This window comes from Dromiciops gliroides, chromosome 3 (assembly GCF_019393635.1).
Source record: "Dromiciops gliroides isolate mDroGli1 chromosome 3, mDroGli1.pri, whole genome shotgun sequence".
Lineage (NCBI taxonomy): Eukaryota > Metazoa > Chordata > Mammalia > Microbiotheria > Microbiotheriidae > Dromiciops > Dromiciops gliroides.
In genome coordinates this window covers 495,782,175-495,801,322 of record NC_057863.1, presented here as the reverse complement: position 1 = coordinate 495,801,322, position 19,148 = coordinate 495,782,175, and the positions used below count along the sequence as shown (strand labels likewise).

The 19,148-nt window shown below is 40.7% G+C and overlaps 1 protein-coding gene across 4 annotated transcripts in view; it reads left to right on the top strand.

Moving 5' to 3' along the window:
* The window catches only part of NTM (neurotrimin), a 1,333,904-nt gene that overhangs the window by 722,900 nt on the left and 591,856 nt on the right, over positions 1 to 19,148 (top strand). For 2 of the 4 annotated variants that reach the window (XM_043991450.1, XM_043991449.1), the window contains exon 2: positions 11,118 to 11,202. In XM_043991450.1, the coding sequence (XP_043847385.1) occupies positions 11,118 to 11,202 (85 nt within the window). Of the gene's footprint in view, positions 1 to 9,891; positions 11,203 to 19,148 lie in introns of those variants that run through there. The other 2 variants (XM_043991451.1, XM_043991452.1) reach the window with 2 other exon arrangements.

Below are 19,148 nucleotides of genomic sequence, written 5' to 3'. Positions count from 1 at the left end.
GAAGGAGGGCACGTTCATTATGAAGCCTGCTTCAGTCCTGATGGTGATAAAGACAAGCAGATAAGGAAGCAGACAGATTGACATACAGGCAGACATAGATATGTTTAATTATTTCTTGGATCTCTCAGAGTCAATAATATGAAATAGAAGAGGCCCTTTGACTAAAGAGACATTGTATCCCAAGACATATTGAGTACAGAGCTATACTGTATCTCCTGGCTCTATCTTTATAGTGCTTGAAGCCAAAAGAGGAGGAAGAAAAAAACAACCCTGAAAATGGGATGGCTTGTATAGTAACATGAAAAGGGGGACAGGTGGGGAGGAGAAAGTAGAATATTTTGTCTAAAAATATGCAGTTAAGCAGGAGACAGTTTGGTACATTGGAAAGATCGTTGGCTCTGATACCTCTGATGTGATTGATTGATTTCAGGGATTTTGTTGTTGTTTAGTCCTTTCTGTTGTGCCTGACTCTGTGACCCTATTTAAGGTTTTCTTGACAAAAATACTGGAGTGCTTTGCCATTCCCTTCTCCAGCTCATCTTACAGTTGAGAAAACTAAAGCAAAGACAGTTAAGTGACTTGCCCAGGGTGACTAGCTAGTAAGGGTCTGAAGCAGGATTTGAACTCATATCTTCCTGCCTCCAGGCCAGGTGCTCTATCCCCAGTGCTACCTAGCTGCCCTCGATTTCAGAGATAGTGTAGATCAATTCTGCCCAATTACATTCTCAATACTCCTTCTAGAGTGAGAGGACGCAAGGTTTCTTTTATATTTCTTTTTTTAAAAAAATTTTTAGTGAGGCAATTGGGGTTAAGTGACTTGCCCAGGGTCACACAGCTAGTAAGTGTTAAGTGTTTGAGGCCAGATTTGAACTCAGGTACTCCTGACTCCAGAGCTAGTGCTCTATCCACTGCACCACCTAGGTGCCCCCTCTTTTATTTTTCTTGAACCTCTGTAGGAAAACGCTATTTTAAAAGGTTTTCTGAGACACATGCAATAAAAAGAACCCATACAATTTGCTGTGTCACTCAAACCTGTTGGCCTTAGTACTGCTTAGAAAGGGGTTAATTCTCATTTCAAAACCTGTAAACTGGGGTGGAGGAGCAAAGGAAGGGTTGGGGGAAGATATATACAAGAAAATGTACTAGAGAATGAGATAGATACAGAAGCAAAGACAGAGATTAATCCTCCAGAAAAGGAGAAGGAAAAGGGAAAAGAGGTGAAGAAAGTGGGGGAAGTGATAAAAGATATAAGGAAAGTAGAGGAGGTGGAGGGGCAAGAAGAGAGGACTGGGGGGAGAGAGGCAGAAATAGAGAGAAGAGAAGATAGAAAGGGGGACTGAAATAGAGGCAAAGAAAAGAAAAGACATTTCTCAAGGAGAAATGTTGAATGAGAAAGACAGGTCTCTAGACAGTCAAATAAAGTAGAGTACAAAATGGAATCCAAATCAACTTGTCTTTAAAGAGTGGGTTAAAAATTCTCTTTATGGCTGGGTGCCTAGTGTAGTAGTGTATAATCAGTGGAGGGATCCAGACAGCCAGATCCCAGCTCGGCTTTAAGGGAAGGTTCCCAAATGTGCAATTAATTTAGATTTAATGGGACAGTTACTGTAAGTTTAAATAAATGCCAATTAAATATTAACAGCATATTTATTGAAGATTAACAGTCTTTTTTTTTTAAAGAAAACTCTCCATCAATAGTATTCTTAGTAATCATGGCCTCTACATTGGTGAACCTGTGCTCTCATAAAAACTAGTTAATTACTTTATGCCTCAGTTCTTTTGTCCCTAAAATGGGCACATCAGTGATTGGGAAGTATTAAAAGTTATTGATAGAAAGGAAGTATAGTTTCTGTTTAGGAGGATCTGAATCTAAGGGCATTTTGAGAGGAGAGATTAATTCAAAATAAAGCTTAACATTATACTTAGCTTTAAAAGGGCCGGGTAGTGGTGTTTGTATGTATTTCTTTTCCTCTCCCCCCCCCCTTTATATGGCTTTACTGGGATTATTATTGGGGAAATCTGAGAACACAGAAAAATAAAGTTTCCCATGTCCGAGGGAAAGGAAAAGTAGTATCCTATGCCGGAGGCATCAGATGTTTTCATATTTATGCAAAGCATAAATATGCTTCTCTTTGTGAGAACAAGGATGCCAGGACATTAGTTAGGAATAGAGGTGGGAGCTAGCAGGTTATCCTTCTTCCAGACTCCTCAGGTCAGGGCCCGGGCTTTACAAATAAACTCAGACTGGGAGCTATTCAGGTTTCCTGACTCTAGGCAAAGTGCTACTTCCTCTATGTAACCACAGCTCCGCATGGAGTTTCCTAAGGATCAAACCACTCCTCCAGGGGGAAAAACAAAAAACATCTGAGCTCAGTGTGAATGGGACTGAGACACTGATTACACACACAGCGTCTCTGAATGAGAGAGGAAAACACATGTTTTGGCATGCTGGTAGCTCTGGAACTAGAGAATTTTGAACCGATCTCAGGGTTTACAACCAGACACAAAGCACTCCCAGGCCTTCTTCTCCTTAGTTGCTAGGGCCATAGAAAATGTTGAATGCAGGATCTGTCCATAAGGGTGTTATAGCAACTGATAGAGATTTTTGCAAATAAAGCCATGAACTGATTTCACCACAGTACCGTAGTAATTGAACATCTCCTGGATGGCTATACTGGGCAATGCTGCCATCCACTGCTCACTAGTTTCCTACTTTTCTGTAGACATACTAGTAAGGGATGCCATTTTATCCTTAGACTCTGAAATAGTCTTAGGCGCCCAAATCTCAACATGTCCCCTCATTAGCAATTGCCTAACCCCCAGCTTAGGAGGAAGAATCAGTCATAACAGACCAATGGAAATCTATGTTTTTGATTTTTGGCAGAATGGAAGGAACTTGATGGCAGGTTTTTTTTTCTTTTCTTTTCACTTTTGTCCTTGTATCGCCAACTCCTTGTACAGAATCTAATATATGGAGAGTAACTCAGAAAAATTTGCTGGATTAAGACTGTTACTGTTTATATATCTATTATCCCAGCATCCCTTTTGGCATCATCTACTTATCGGATCCATTTCTGTTATGTATTAAGAGATGTAGTGGGAAAACAACAACCAAAGATTTAGAGCCAGAGTACATGAGTTTGAATCCTGACTGCATTTACTTGCTTTGTGACCTTGGGCAAGTCACTTCTTTTCCCTAGGCCTCAGGTTCTTTTTCCCTAAGTTAAAGAAAAAAATGAGAGAGTTGGTGTCAATGGACTCTCTAAGGCCTCTTCTAGTTCTACAATATGAAACAATAAGCATTATATAAACATGAGGTATTATTGTTGATGTATCTGTCATCTACCTCCCTTATGCATTAGGAAAGTTTTCTTAATGATCTACAATTTGATTTGCTTTTCTGAATCATTCAAATTCCTGTACAGTCTTTTTCTTGCTTTATTTCCCCCCTGACCATTTTTATGCCCTGGGAGCCTTGCTCAAGTAGTTTGCCTGTTTTTCTTCCTGAGACCCTGAATATTTTTAGTGAATCCCTTTTTTTCCCCATGTGTCCTTTGATTTAACACTTGAGAATTAGCACTCAGTTTGTCCTTAAGGCCCTGACTCACCCCATCTTCTTCTAAGAAAGGTCTAAGCTTCCCAACTTTTGCATTTAATCTCACTTGTCCTAGCAAGACTTACAACACCAAACTGGGCATCATCTCATTCTTTAACTGCCCAGTGAATCTCTTCTCCCCGTCTTCACTCTGTGTTTGAAATCTCTACCAGGAGAGGGGGGCCTTTAGCCTCGCAAAGGACAAGGACTGGAATTTCTTAAGATGGTATTCTTCTTTCTGAGTCTCGTCTGCACAGAATAAGCCCATTTGTACTCTCGCCCCAGCTTGCTGAGGCTGAGAAGTTAAGAGAAAAAAGAACAACTAACTCGACTGTCACTTGAAATTTTGCCCCCGCGACAGGCCCTGCTTTGTCTTCTGAGTGCCTGAGCTTCTGGAAGCCTCGCTCTGCTCCCGTTTCCTTACCTGACTGCTGTCACACTCCAGTGTTTTTATGGCAAGCTCCATGCTGGATTCCCCCGTTCCTCCCTCTGCAGTCAAAGAATTATTAAAGGGAATATTATTGTTTTCTTTTGCTTTGTGTGTGCATGTGTATGCGTGTGTCTGTGTGCCTGCGAGGTATTGTCCTATAGATATTTTTATAACCTGAAGCAATTACAGCTGTCAGCCAGGAGACGAGCTGTGACAAGTTGATTTATGTGTACAGTATATATGTATGCAAGAGGGAAGGGAAGAAAGGGGTAGTGGGATGGGGGAAAGAGAGAGGGTGGAGGTAGGAGGTGGTTAGGTATCTGCTTTCCAGGAGGCAGAAGGGAAACTATTTCTTAAAAGAATACAAATAATGAAATGGCTTTTACTGATCAGTCCCTTTTCATTGACTCAGACAGGCTGGGGAAAAGATACCCACCCAGTGGTGTTAGGAACAGGTGCTTAAGTAGGTACCTGAAGGACCAGGGAGGAAGGAAGGTCTTAATTTTGATCTTTCTCACATGGTACCATTTCATGGTATCATTTTTAGATAGAATAAATTTGTGTCATCCATTTGACCCTCTAAATAATTGAAGCATTTATGACTTCTCTAATGCCTCCCATACAGTTTATTTTTTGTAGAAGACAATGTATCCCTGTATTTGTAAATGTAAAATTTTGTATGGGATGGAGGCCTGGCCCTGACAAAAGCTAGAATGGAATTGAAGGTGGCTATTTCCCCTTCTGAGTCACCTTTGTCTGGCTGCTCTTCTCTAGGCAGCAGCGCCTAGGATGCCTCCCATTGCTGCCAGAGATAAAGAAGGTTTTACTATCTTTGGATCAACAGCAGGCAGCCTGGTAGAATCAGAGTGCCTTAAAGAGGCCTAAAAGGGGAATCACTTTCCCATGAACAAGTAATAATGTAGCAATAACAGTCAAACTTTATTAATATAGCACCTTCTACCTTAAATGGATCTCTAAGTACTTTGCTGGGGAGTTAATCATAGAGTTCAGCCACAAAAGGAAGCTGCTTGCTCTCATTATTCCCATTTCTAGATGCAGAAACAGATGTTCGGAGTTACCTACCTGGGAAGGAGAGCAAAGGCCAAGATGAGAACTTGTCATGGGAGAATTCACACAGGGCCCCTCTCAGGAGCATAGCAAAACGATTCCAGGCTCTTTGAATGAATTCCTTCCCTTAATATTAGCCTTTGCCTCAACATGTCTGGGAGGATGTATAAGGTATAGAAAGTGGAAAGTTAGTACGGATCACCCCTTCTCATTTAGAGAATGGGGGCAGTGTGCATAGTGTAGGAAGCAGGAAGTCAGGAGACCTGATCTCAGGGCTCAGTTTCACCATTATTAAACTATCTGACTTGGTTAAGTCATTTTACTTCCTGCAACCTCAAGATTCCACCTCCATAAAATGGAGATCACAGCATATCAGAGCTAGAAAGGGCCCCAGGGTCATCCAGATCATACCATACATGGAAAAGTAGACACTTAGCTTGAAAATCTTCAGTGAGGTCGAACCCACTGCCTGAGTTGTCAGATTCCACATATGGAACACAGTAATTATTGGGCAATTTTCCTTACATCAAAACAAAGTCTGCCCCTTTCAACTTCTAACCATTACGTTTAATTCTGTCCTCTGGGTCAAGCAAGAAAAATTAAATTGATCAATTAACGTGCATTTATTAAGCATTTACTACATCATGCTAACAGCTAGCACTTGTATAGTGCTTTAAAGCTTGAAAAGCACTTTATAAATATTAGTAATTTTGTCTTTACAATAATCTTAGGAGGTAGGTGCTGTTATTATTCCCATTTTACAGAAGAGGAAATTGAGGAAGATATAAGTTCAGGGATTGGTCCGGGTTTACATACTTGTAGGTGACTAAAGCCAGATTTGAACTCAGGTTTTCTTAACTCCAGGTCCAGCCATATATATATATATATATATATATATATATATATATATATATATATATATATATATATATATTTGTATCAATGGGCCTTTTCTCTCTTATCTTATTTTTTCTCATTTACATGTAAAAAAATGTAACTTTCATTAAAAAAAAAATTGAGTTCCACATTCTCTCTCTCCCTCCCTCCCTTCTTCCTTCCTTTTCCCTTCCCTCCTTCCCCCATCCTGGAGAAAACAAAAGATATGATACCAATAATACATGTGTAATCATGTAAAACATATTTCTATATTAACTATGTTACAAAAAAAAAAAACACAGACCCCTCCCCCTTCAAGAAAAAAATAAGAAAAAGAAAGTTAAAATGTATTCTGATCTACATTCAGACTCTAACAGTTCTTTTTCTGGAAATGGATAGTATTTTTCATCACTAAGTACTTTGATATTATCTTCAATCATTGTATTGCCAAGAATAGCTAAGTCATTCAGAGTTGATAATCATACAATATTTCCATTATTGTATACAATGTTCTGATTCTACTTACTTCATTTTGCATCAATTCATATATATCTTCCCAGTTTTTTTCTGAATGCATCCTGCTCATCATTTATTTTAGCACAATAGTATTCCATCACAATCATAAAACCACAACTTGTTCAACCATTCTCCAATTGAAGGGCATTCCCCTCAAATTCGAATTCTTTGCCATCACAGAGCTGCTACAAATATTTTTGTATAAAGAGGTCCTATTCTAATTTGATCTCTTTGGAATACAGACCTAGTAGCAGTATTTCTGGGTCAAAGTTTTATAGACCTTTGGGCAAAGTTCCAAATTGCCCTCCAGAATGGTTGGATTTCCAGGAGTGCATTAGTATCTTGGTTTTCCTCCATCCCCTAAAACATTTGTTATTTTCCTTTTCTGTCATATTAACTAATCTGACAAGTGTGAGGTTGTACCTCAGAGTTGTTTTAATGTACATTTCTCTGATCAATAGTGATTTAGAGTGTTATTTCATATGATTATAGCTATCTTTGATTTATTGGGAAGTGACTCATTGTTTTTTTGTAAATTTGACTCCATTCTTTATATATCTGAGAAATGAGGTCTTTATTGGAGAAATTTTCAGCCTTCTATTCATTGCACTGCCTCTATATGCCAGATACTGTGTAAGTCTATTCCCTCCTCAACGTAATTTTTTCAGTCCTTTCAGTTGTGTCTGTCTGACTCTTCATAACCCCATTTTGGGGTTTTCTTGGCAAAGATACTAAAGTGGTTTGCCGTTTCCTTCTCCAGCCCATTTTACAGATGAGGAAACTGAGGTAAACAGGGTTAAGTGACTTGCCCAGGATCATACAGCTAATAGATATCTAAGGCCAGATTTGAACTCAGGAAAATGAGTCTTCCGATGCCAGACCTGGCACAGTGCCATCCAACTCCTTCCCTTCACTTAATAGCCCTTCAAGTATATGTAGAGATCTATCATTTCTTCCACTAAGTCTTTTCTTTTCCAGCCTAAACAATATCAACTCCATCAATTGATTCTGGTAAGGCATGTTCTCCAGTCCGTTCACCATCTCAGTGTTCCTCTCCAGGATGCTCTTATATTTGTTAACAAGTAGGATCCAGAAATGAAAACAAATTTGGTCTAACAAGGTCAAAGTATAGTACAACCACTTGCTGAGATGCTATTTAAAAAAAAAAGTAATGCTAGCATAAATCTCCTTCACTTTTCTCTCCATATCAAAATAGCAACAACAAAATAAAAAATGAAAGAAATTCCCATTTCCTTCAGTACCTGCATCATGTCCTGGTAACTTTTCATTACTTCAGGCAAAAAAAAAAAAAGATTTAGCTGCTGCAGTGGGGCTAATGCTCTTCTAGTCATCCAAAAATAATGGCAGTAAGACCACATTAATATAATCCCACAACAAGTGTGTAGGGTAGAGAGTATGGAGTATTATTAGCTCCATTTTTTAACTGAGGTTGAGAGAAATTAAACCATTTGGCAAAGGCCACACAGTTTGTAGGTGGCCAAGCTGGAGTTTGAATCCAGTTCTGACTGCAAACCCAAATTTCTTTGCTTCTCCCCAAACACCTACCTTATTATTAGCAAAAAGCCTAAATCCTGAAAGTAGTGAAAGAGTTCCAGTAATTCTTATGTTTGTCCTTCACTCCAGAAGAAGACCATGACACTGGGATGATGTCATGATTTGCAGTGAATTGGATTTAAGTGAGGGAGGGCTGTACAAGGTCACCAACCTCACTTTCTCCTCTAGAGTCATCTGGGTCCAATGGTAAGACATGTATATTAGGACAACTGGAGACGGCCCCAGATGTTTAAGGAAATTGGGGTTAAGTGACTTGCCCAGGGTGACTCAGCTAGTAAGTATCTGAAGTGAAATTTTAACTCAGATATTTCCAACTTCAGAGCCAGTGCTCTATCCACTAGGCCACCTAGCTGTCCCAATTCTTATGTAGGATAACACAAACATGACTTAAAAGCTCAAATGATGAACTATTAAAACCTATTGATAGATATTAAGGTGAAGACAGGAGACTTCATTTTTCCTATTCTCTGCTGCTTCACAACCTGACTTACTGGGCATCCAAGAATTTTTATGACTCTTTTCCCTTCTCTGGCCTCCCCCTACTTGCAATACCTTGGCCATCCTATCCAAGTCTATTTGGTGCTAGAAGACCTCTGAGTAACATGGATTCTCATAAAACAGCCCTAGATAATTAGCAGCCAGGTTAATAGGTTCAGCAGAAAGCCCAAGTAGACACTACTACCGATTCTGCAGATCAGGAGAGAGGATTTAGGTCAATGCTGAGAGCTTACATCATGGAGGCCCTCAGCGCTGAGCAGCTTTGCATCACTGATGTGCCAACCCAGCTCTGCCTGGGCTATGCTCCCTAGGTGCAGAGGATGCTAGGTCCTGTGATAGGGAATGCAGGTCCTTTCATCAGCATTTAAGAGGGGAAAAAAATCATAATGCAAGTACAAAGATAAACAGCAACTGCAGAAAAAGGGAAGTGACAGGTTCCGAGGCAAATCCATTTTTTTTCCCCCAGGGCTCTGTGATTTTGAAAGACACAGTGTTTAAGAATGAAATTGACTGTGGAAGAGTTTGCAATTTGGGGAAATGTGGGAACCCTTAGTACAGGTATATCAGGTGTCTAGGTTTTCCCTAATTTGAGCTCTTCTGAAGAGCTGACATTTTTCTAATATATATAAAATCAGTCCTGTCTAATGGAAGGTGGCCCCAGTCTGGCATCAGGAGATCTGACTTCTTCCCTGGTTTCTGCCCAGGGAAAGCTGTGTGACAATGGGCAATTTCATTCATCTCTCTGTATCTTGATTTCCTTATCTGTAAAATGATCGAATTGAATTAAATGATCCCTAGTCTGGAAAATTCTGTTGTCCAAATCAATAAGTAAGTTGATCCTAGGGGATGAGGGTTTCCCCCATTGCTCCCAGGAAAGAAAAAAAAAAACAAGGGGACTTTGCCAACTTCTTAGAAGGTTTTATATATCATACCTAGCATCTATGTTTTGAATGTTATCTTTAATTTACTTTGCTTTTTGGACGTAGAGGCCGTGATAGAGGGTTTGTATGGTGGAAGGGTGTGTCTTATTGATGTGGGGATCTGATCATACTAAAGTAGTCACCCCCCCCTGAACCTTTTACCTCCAAAGCTTTTTAAAAATATATAATGGATATAATCTAAACAATTGAAAAGTAACATGTGCATGCTTCAAGGTTTGCTAGTTCAGTAGTACAGAATACTGATTACAAGACGTTCTTGGATATCACTAAAAATCGGAAGATATTTCCGAGGGTTAATTTGCATTTGTATTGTAACTTTCCTATTTAGAGACCACAGCTCTGCAAGGGTTAACCTCTGCTCTAGTCTTAGCCCTTGCTGCTGTGCCGGGTGTAGGCACTGCAGGGGTTAAAGTGGGAGCTCTCTGCTGCTCACCGTCCTTCCTGGAGATTAATGTGCTAAGTCTCAGCTGTTCAATGTGTCTGTATCGGAGGGAAAGTGTTGGTCAGTGATGGAGTTGCTGTCATGACAACCCTGGAAGTCGGTGCGTGTGTGAGTCGGAGATGTTTCTGCGAGGAAGGAGGTGCTGAAACTGGGGGAAGCAGCTGAGTTTGGTGTGTGTGGCTCCGGCGAGGTTCTCCTGTCGGCCAGTTGCATCTTCTGCATCTTGCCCTGCCTAAAGCCAGGGAGGGATAGAGAGAGGGGGCACCGCGGTTTCGTGTGCCCCCGGCGTTCGCTCCTTCTTTCTACCTTCTCTGCTGGTGCCGCGTCTCCCTTGGAGGCTTTGGATGTAACGGGGCGACTGGCGTGTTTGCATTTTGGATTCAAGGAAGTTGAACGGAGGGAGCTGCTGCAGAATTCCTGGGGTTTGGACGTGCCGTGCCGTGCCGAAGCTGCGTGAATGGTGTATTGCCCTCCGTCTCACGCTCCTCCTGCAGCAGCAACTACGGCTTTTTATATATATCTATATCTATATCTATATCTCTATACTTTGTATCTCTACTATTGTTACAGCTTCCCTCTTCCTCTCCTGGTGGTGACCTTTCTTCTGAAACTTGATAGAAAGTGTCGGGATCCTTCTTTTTGTCCCTATACCATCTGAGGAATTCCGACCTGCTTGTGGGTGGCTGAATGAACCCGTTTTCCCCATCCCCGGTACCAAAGTGCTTAGTTCTTACCAAAGTGCCATGTCAGAACTGTTAATTGGAAGAATCCTCTCCTGAAAACGTGTCCACACCTTTGCACCTGCCTTCCTCCTTTCTTTTTTCTGCCGGCTCCTCCCTTGCTGGAGGAACACCAAGGGAGCCCTCTTCAGATGTTGTCGTCCGGGAATTTGGTTCTCTGATGCTGGAAAGCTGAGACTGGATTTGGGGGAGGATTATTAGACTTGAAGGAGCTCCCCTCCCCGCCCCAAACACACACACAGTGCTCCTGGTTCGCTCCGTCCCCTTCCTCTCCCCCCGCCCCGCTTCCTGTGACTGGCTGGGGGGCGCCTGCGGTGCCGCTGCTCCAGTTCAGGGAAGTTGTGGCTGTCGAGGATGGGGGTCGGTGGGTACTTGCTGCTGCCCTGGAGGTTCCTCGTGGTCCTGTCTCTCAGGCTGCTGTTCCTTCTGCCCACAGGAGTGCCAGTGCGCAGCGGAGATGCCACCTTCCCCAAAGCAATGGACAACGTGACGGTCAGACAAGGGGAGAGCGCCACTCTCAGGTAGGGAGCAGCTCTTCTCTTCTTTGTGGTGGGAGAAAGTGGGTCTTCTCAGTTGTGATGATTTCTGTGTGTGTGTGTGTGTGTGTGTGTGTGTGTGTGTGTGTGTGTGTGTGAGAGAGAGAGAGAGAGAGAGAGAGAGAGAGAGAGAGAGAGAGAGAGAGAGAGAGAGAGAAGGCAGTGAATGGGGTTGCAGGTGTGTGTAAAACTGGGTATCTACGTCAAGAGAGGTGCCATGCAATTCTGGCAAGAAATGTCAGTTGTTCCCTGTGTCTGCTCCAGAGCAAATTACGGAAGCTGAAGAGATCGTTGTGGGAAGGAATATAGGTGTACTATAGGGATCCTGTACTGGGTTTGTAGCCCGGATAGCAGGAAGCTCAGATGTGCTGGGAATCTCGTTTCCATGAATCCAGGCTTCCCTGGCTGGTTGGAATGAGGAACATCTGTAGCCAGGGATCAGCTATTTGAAAAAGAAGTGGATAAATTCTGTCTCAGTTCTGTCATTAACACTTAAGTGCTGGGGAGCCTAGTGGAGATGGTTGTAGGTCCTTGGATAAGGCTGAGAATGAAAAGCCTCTTCTCTGAAGTTAATGAGGCCCACCCAGTGAAGAGGTCTGCTTTGGTCTCGATGCTCTGACTCTGCTCATGCCATGCTGAGTTGCCAAACTGGCATCCTGCACTCCCTGGTAGGGACACTGCTGGGCCCCAGACCCCTCTGCTCCTTCTCAGTGAGTTTCATGCCTTGATGTTGTTAGCTTTTGGGAAGAGAGGGAATGCCTCCTCCCATCTGGAAGTGGTTTATTGATGCTGGAACCATGGTGAGGAGTCAGTATTGCTGATGTGAATATCATATGCCCTGGTCAAACATTTTCTCTTCTCTTCATTAACCACTAAGATAAAACCTCAAAGTGCCATTAAAGTCCATTATTATTCATTATTATTATTTATATCACTATTGTTATCATCTTATCATGATTATTGTCATTGATGATGAAGATTCAAAGATGAGATTTCAACTTGATAGTGAGAGCAGGGGTTGACTTATAAGTTAAAGGACACATTTAGTTGGAGGAAATCAGGATTGTCTGATATGTTTGTTACAATGTAACATAACCAGCTTTTCTTCGTGAGTATTGTGGCTATAGAAACAAGGACTTTCCAATTTCAGGTGTCTACACACATCTCTAGCCCAAAATAGAGCAATAGAGAATTGGTTGTTGTGAGGGAAAGTCAAACCACCTTACTCCGTGGCACTAGATACCAAAATAGATGAGTTAGAAGTCAACAACAAACAACGTCATGAGCTCTCTCCAGATTCCTTTTGATTTTTCTCTCCCTTCTTTTAGTTTTCCAAGCTGATTAGTGAAGCTGACCATAAAATACTCTCTCTGTGTGTCTGTCTGTCTCTCTCTCTCTCTTTGTCTCTCTCTGTCTCTCTGTTTCTGTCTCTCTTTGTCTCTCTGTCTCTGTGTATGTCTCTCCCTCCCTCTTTCTCTCCCTCTCTCTCTCTCTTGATTGGGAAATGAGCTTTTTCCTTCTGTTCATGTAGGACCCCTGACTGATCAAGGTCAATCCTTAGATGATACACTATATGGAATACTCAAGTATCCAAAGGACTGCTAGGCTCATAGGAACAATTGTTCTGTTCACTACCATAAGACCAGGCCATCAGACCTGAGGGAAGTATTTTGGTTTAAAGAAACAGTGCAAGAGAATAAAAAATTCCATATTCATTGTTATGAGGGGGGTCAACTCTTATGTTCCCAACAGATTTCCAGTTGTTTCTTTAACCATTAAAAGATTTCCCTCTTTTAGGTTTTACATTTAAGAGCTGTCATGTAGATATTAAACATCTGGTTCTCCCCACATGAGAAGTTGTCCTATTATATAGAATCCTTCTGCTTCTGTTGGCAAGTGGACTTCAGCAGAATTCTGATAATGTAATAAATTTGTAAGCCTTAAACAGAAAACACAATGAATGTCAAAGCACCAAATTTTGTAGGAGATACGTTTGACTCATTAGCTCCTTTTATCTACTTTTCTAAGGCAATCCTAAGTTCAGAAAAGGGGAATTTTCACATAAAGAAAAACCCAAGAAGGAGAAAAAGAGGAGAGAGGAGAGGGAGAGGGGGAGAGAGAGAGAGAGAGAGAGAGAGAGAGAGAGAGAGAGAGAGAGAGAGAGAGAGAGAGAGAGAGAGAAAGAGAGAGAGAGAGAGAGAGAGAAGATGCAGAGCAATTCCTGAGAGATGTATTTGGGATTTGGGGAAGGTTTCAAATTTCCCGAAGCCAATATGTAAAGAATAACTTATTATAGATTGTGATGGAATTTAGAGCACCTGAGAGTGATATTGGTCCTACTGTGGCATTTCTTAGATCTGGCTTCATTCCAGCTATCTCCCTAAAAGAGTTGAATTCAGCAATGCTAGAATATGGGGTTGTGCCTAGGATAGAGCTTGTTTTCCTTTCAATCTCTAAGGGGCCATGAATAATGCAAGTGCTCTGTGATATCTTTGGGTTGATTTTTAAAATAATTTCTTCTACCACTTATGACTTCATAAAACCACCACATATTGCAGGCCAATTTTTCTCTTTCTCATCTTACTCTGTCTCCAGCCCTCACTATCTGTGTCCTTCTATGTGTCTTGAGGTCATCTCTCTCATGCCACTTAAGGATGTACTCAAGGCAAAACAGTATCAACTAGAGTCATATTTAGTGCAATAGGCATGTTGTGGATGCTTCTTTATCCCCTGAATTGTCCCTGGCCTAATTCCTTTACCCTCTTGGATCTATAGCTCCTCCAGAAGCATGGAATTCATGGGTTCATACTGCATAGAACTACTCCACAGGTGGTACAGTGAGTTATGGGCAAGCTAGGAACCAGTCTGAAACCTGATTTCAAATGCTTCAGACTTTTAGGTGTGGCAAGGCATTTACTATAAGAAACAATGCCTCAGCCCTAGGCCTCCAAACTGTTAGCAAGTCTTTACTTTGTTGTCATTCAACCTCAGAACTTCTACAGAACAGATTCAGGAGTGCTATTCCCCCCCCCCCCAGCATATTCTTTAGAGTGGAAATGTTTGGCTTTAGTATCTCTCTTAAGATCCATTTTGCTAAGTATCACCTAGGGATATTTTTGTTTTAGTTAACAACACTAAGTGTAGTCTTAAGTTTAGAGAGGAAAGGGGATGATTAGGAAAAGGATGATCCACCCAGTCTGTCGAAATTGTCCTGGACTCCATTACTGCTTTATTCTTCAAATATCCTCTTCCCTAACCCTAACCCTTCCCTTCCCTTCCCTTCCCTTCCCTTCCCTTCCCTTCCCTTCCCTTCCCTTCCCTTCCCTTCCCTTCCCTTCCCTTCCCTTCCCTTCCCTTCCCTTCCCTTCTTCCTCTCTCTCTGGTTCTTTCTGTCTTTGTCAGTCTGTCTCTCTCTCTCTTGCTTTTCTCCCCCCCCCACCCCCCATCAAAACTTGAAGGGAGAAGGATAATCTAAGCACATTCCAGAACTGGTGCTCTGTTCTGTGTTGGTTGTAGTTTTTCCCATATCCAGCAGAGGACTTTTGGTTCTAGCTTTATTTTTGCCTTCTATGTTTGTGTCCATTTCTGTATTTTGAGATTTTCTATCATGCCTCTTGGGGGAAAATGCTACCACTGTAAACACATTCCAATATTAAGAAACATTTAAAAAATGTTTCATTGCAGCCAGAGGCATTGTCATATTACTGCATAGTTCTCTGGAAATCATCCCTCTCTGGGAGATGATTTCAGCCTCCTAAAATTTAGAGCAGGGACCTGAGAGATCATCTTATCCACAGTGCTCCCCCCTTTCATTTTGTATATGTATGAAGAAATCAAATTCCAGGGTAGGGCAATTACTGGATTAAGTAGTCAGTAGCTGAGCTTGGATTCAAACCCAGTTTCTTAGATTCTAAATTCTAAATCTTTCTACAGCATAATAAAAGTTTGTTTTCTTGCCTTTTTTCCATCTTCCTATAAATATGCTACAAATTGGTATTATTTAATATAATAGAAAATATAATTTAAAAGTTAAATAGAGGGGCAGCTAGGTGGTGCAGTGGATAAAGCACCGGCCCTGGATTCAGGAGTACCTGAGTTCAAATTCGGCCTCAGACACTTACTAGCCATGTGACCCTGGGTAAGTCATTTAACCCCCATTGCCCTGCAAAAATTAAAAAAAAAAAGTTAAATAGACACCTTGAAAACCCGTCTTTTACATGAATGTCTTTGATCACTGGTCCTCATTGATCTCCCCTCTTCTGAATAGTAAATAGAACTTACTATCTTATTTGGGTACTTAATAACGTATCACTTAGCATTTATTATTTATTTCATATGCATGTATTATTTTTCCAACTCAAATGTTAAGACCCTTAGACCCTTAGCCTTTCTGTGTCTTTGTTTCTTGTTTTTTTTTTTTTTTGAGGGGCAATTGGGGTTAAGTGACTTGCCCAGGGTCACACAGCTGGTAAGTGTTAAGTGTCTGAAGTACTCCTGAATCCAGGGCCAGTGCTCTATCCACTGCGCCATCTAGCTGCCCTGTGTCTTTGTTTCTTAATCTGCAGAATTATAGGTTTATGGATCTATGATTTGAAGAGGATCCTGTGATTATCATGTCTTACATTCTTTTTGTATCTATCCCAACACAGGTGAATATCATTTATACATCTATAAATCAACCAGCATTTAGTAAGTGCTCACTATATGTTGGGATCTAAAGATACAAATACAGAGATTAAAACAAGCCCTAAAATTAAGGAGTTTATATTATATTGATAATATTCTTTGTTCATTCATTTCCATCATATCTTACTCTGCATGACCCTATTTGCGGTTTTCTTGGCAAAGATACTGGAAGGGTTTATCATTTCCTTTTCCACCTCATTTTATACATGAAGAAACTGAGGCAAACAGGGTTAAGCGACTTGCTCAGGGTCACACAGCTAGTAAGTATCTAAAATTAGATTTGAACTTTCTGACTTCAGACTAAGTATGCTATCAACTGTGCCATTTAGCTGCCCTTTGACAATATGAGATAGATATATTTCTGATTAAACAAGGTCTTTTCTCCCTTATCAATCATTCTAACACTTTAATATCTCTTTTTTTCTCTGACACTTTCTTCAGCATCACCAGTGTCAGTAGCAACATTTATTAAGCAACTACTCTGTGAAGGAGAGTACCATAAGTGTTGGAGATATAGATAAGTATAATATATAGTCCTAACTTTTTTTAGGGGGTTATCATCTGGGTTAAAAGATTGGACATATAAACAAAAGACTAAGAATCTATAAATTACCATGTACCAAATGCCAGATGAGTGGAATGGGGTAGACAATATGCTTTCAAAGCAAGGAGTGATTATTAACAGCCAGAGTCATTAAGGAAGGCTTCATGTAAGAAATGGAGCTTGAACAGGATCTGAAGCAGGATGAGACTTGGACCATCAGAAAGAAGAAAACAGGAAATCCCAAACATCCCAAATGTCTTTCTTTTAGTCACATAGAATCACAGTTATTTGGATACTCAAGAGAAAGGAAAGATCTAGTTCCTTGACTTATCTTCCATTTGTACATTGTTTCCTGACTTCTCCTATTGATGGAATGAGAAACCAAATAATTAAATGACTTATTCCCTCAGGGTCACCTAGCAAGTGGATAACAGGAACAGAACTATAGTGTCCAATTTCTGAGAACTAATGGGACTGAACCCTGTTGTTCCTCTATGATGTGAGCACTTAATACTAAATGACCTGAGTTGTGGACAGAGCTGTGAGCTTTGTGTCTGTAAAAGTGAGCAGGATGCAAATGGCTATGTCATCAACTAGTTTTGAGTACAATTTAGTTGTTCAAGAGGATATAGGGATGTATGAGTCCTTATTTAGCAAGCTTCTCCTTTGGGCACTGCTTCTATCCTCATTTCCGAATTTTGATGTGCTTGGGTAGCTGGCACATTGCTATTTCTGCTATCATATTGCCTTTGTGGAGGTGCTAGTGAGAAGATGCAGCCATGCTGATCTCACTGGGCTGCTTTCATTCCATTCAATCTTCACTGTCTGAGGATGTACAGGATCAAATGCTCATCTTTCATAGAATCATATAAGTGACCTATTCCCTTTCTCAAGCTGTCCCTCTGCATCTAGCCCCCACGAGGGAATAGTAATCTAGGATATCCCATTAAACCAAATTAGAGAGCTTCAGAATAATGATGATTTCCAAGAGAGCAAGGAGCCCCCAAAAGTCTCACTCAGGCTTTCTCATACCTTCTCAATTTCAAGTCTGATGGTAGAGGTTTTCTCTTGGTGTAACTATTGATCTGTTGTTTATGAGTTAACTTGTTCAGAATAGCAATGCCATTCCGAGAACAGTGTGCTGTTCCAGGATGAATCTTTCTACTTCCCTTCTCAGGATCTACCTCCTCATAGCTCCCTCTATGGGCTACAAATAATCAAGCAAGTGGAGAAATACAGAAGGATATGTTCAGATGGTACTTGGGAGAGGAGTTATTGGAAGCAATCAGGTACATAGACATCAGGGATCCGATACTCAGGAAACACATCAAAAGCATGGGACAGAGAGTTTGACAGCAAGGGTACAATGGCCAAATAAGATATCAGACAAACAGCCCAACTTTCCATATGGCCCATGAATAGTTGTAGGCATTTTACTAAAAGACCATTCTTTTTTTTTCTTTTCCTAAATTATAGAATTGAGGAATTAGAAGGGACTTTAGAAATTGTCAAATTTAACTCTTTTTTTTTTCATTTTACATATGAGGAAACAGGCACAGAGAGTTAAAGCTATTTATTCCTAGTTGATACTGGAAGATAGTGACAACTAGAATTGCAGGTAGGCTTCCTCTCAGACCACTGTTTGCTTAACTGTAATGCTATATGGAGGAATTCAACGTTTGGTATCATGGGTTAATTGATTTAGGACTAAAAGGATCTTACGAGTCATCTAACCCAACTGCTTGATTTTATAGAGGAAGAAACTGAGGTCTGAGGTTAAGTGACTTGCCTAATGTCACACAGGTAGTTAAGTGGCAGAAGTTATATCTTAAATTACTGTAAAGTTAAAAAAAAGACTGGAAAGAAAGTCAGAAGATCTGAGTTTGAATCCTTACTCTGCCAGTTGGTGCTTATTTGATCTTGGATAAGTTGCTTAACTTCACTGATCCCAGTTTCCTTATTTACAACTTGAGGGGTTTGGATCAGACCTTTATAATATCCTTCATTTAGAAAACTGTGATACTATGAGATGGGATGGGAACCTTGGTCTTTTAACTGCAAATGCAGAACTGTTTTCCGTTATATAATTGTGCTTGTTTGTTTAACCAGATATCTCTCACCCCTAATAAACCTAGTTTCTCTTTCTAGACAAGCTCTTGAGTAGAAATCTCCTCCCTTGAAAACTTAGGAACAGGATTTGGGAATTTTAAAGTTCTGAGATTTTTCATGTGAACTAGAAACAGAGAATGACTTAGCTTCAGGGGTACTCATTTGAGCAAAGAATCAAAATATTTCTTATTGGAGCAAACCAGGATATTATTAATTTTCCGCCTTCAACATTGTGTTCCAAATGAGGAAAGTCTTAGGTTTTCTTGGATAGTTAATACTCTTTTGGACAGTTTCAAATGATAATAGGAAGAAAAGTACTGAAAAATCTCAGATTAAAACAGATTATGTGGCCATCACAAGGGAAAGAGAAGGATTCAATATGCTTACAAATGCCTAGACACTTGAGTGGAAGAATAGATGACAGCAAAAGATATCATCCACCTTGAAGCCTGACCTTGACCTATAACCTTTCCTGCTAGTGGTTCTGCTGTAAGCTGGTCTAATGACACTTGCCTCCTGGGGGAACCTTGCAAAGCTTCATTAATTAATACTAACAAAGCATTTGAGCTCCTAGGATGTAAGTCTCCACGGA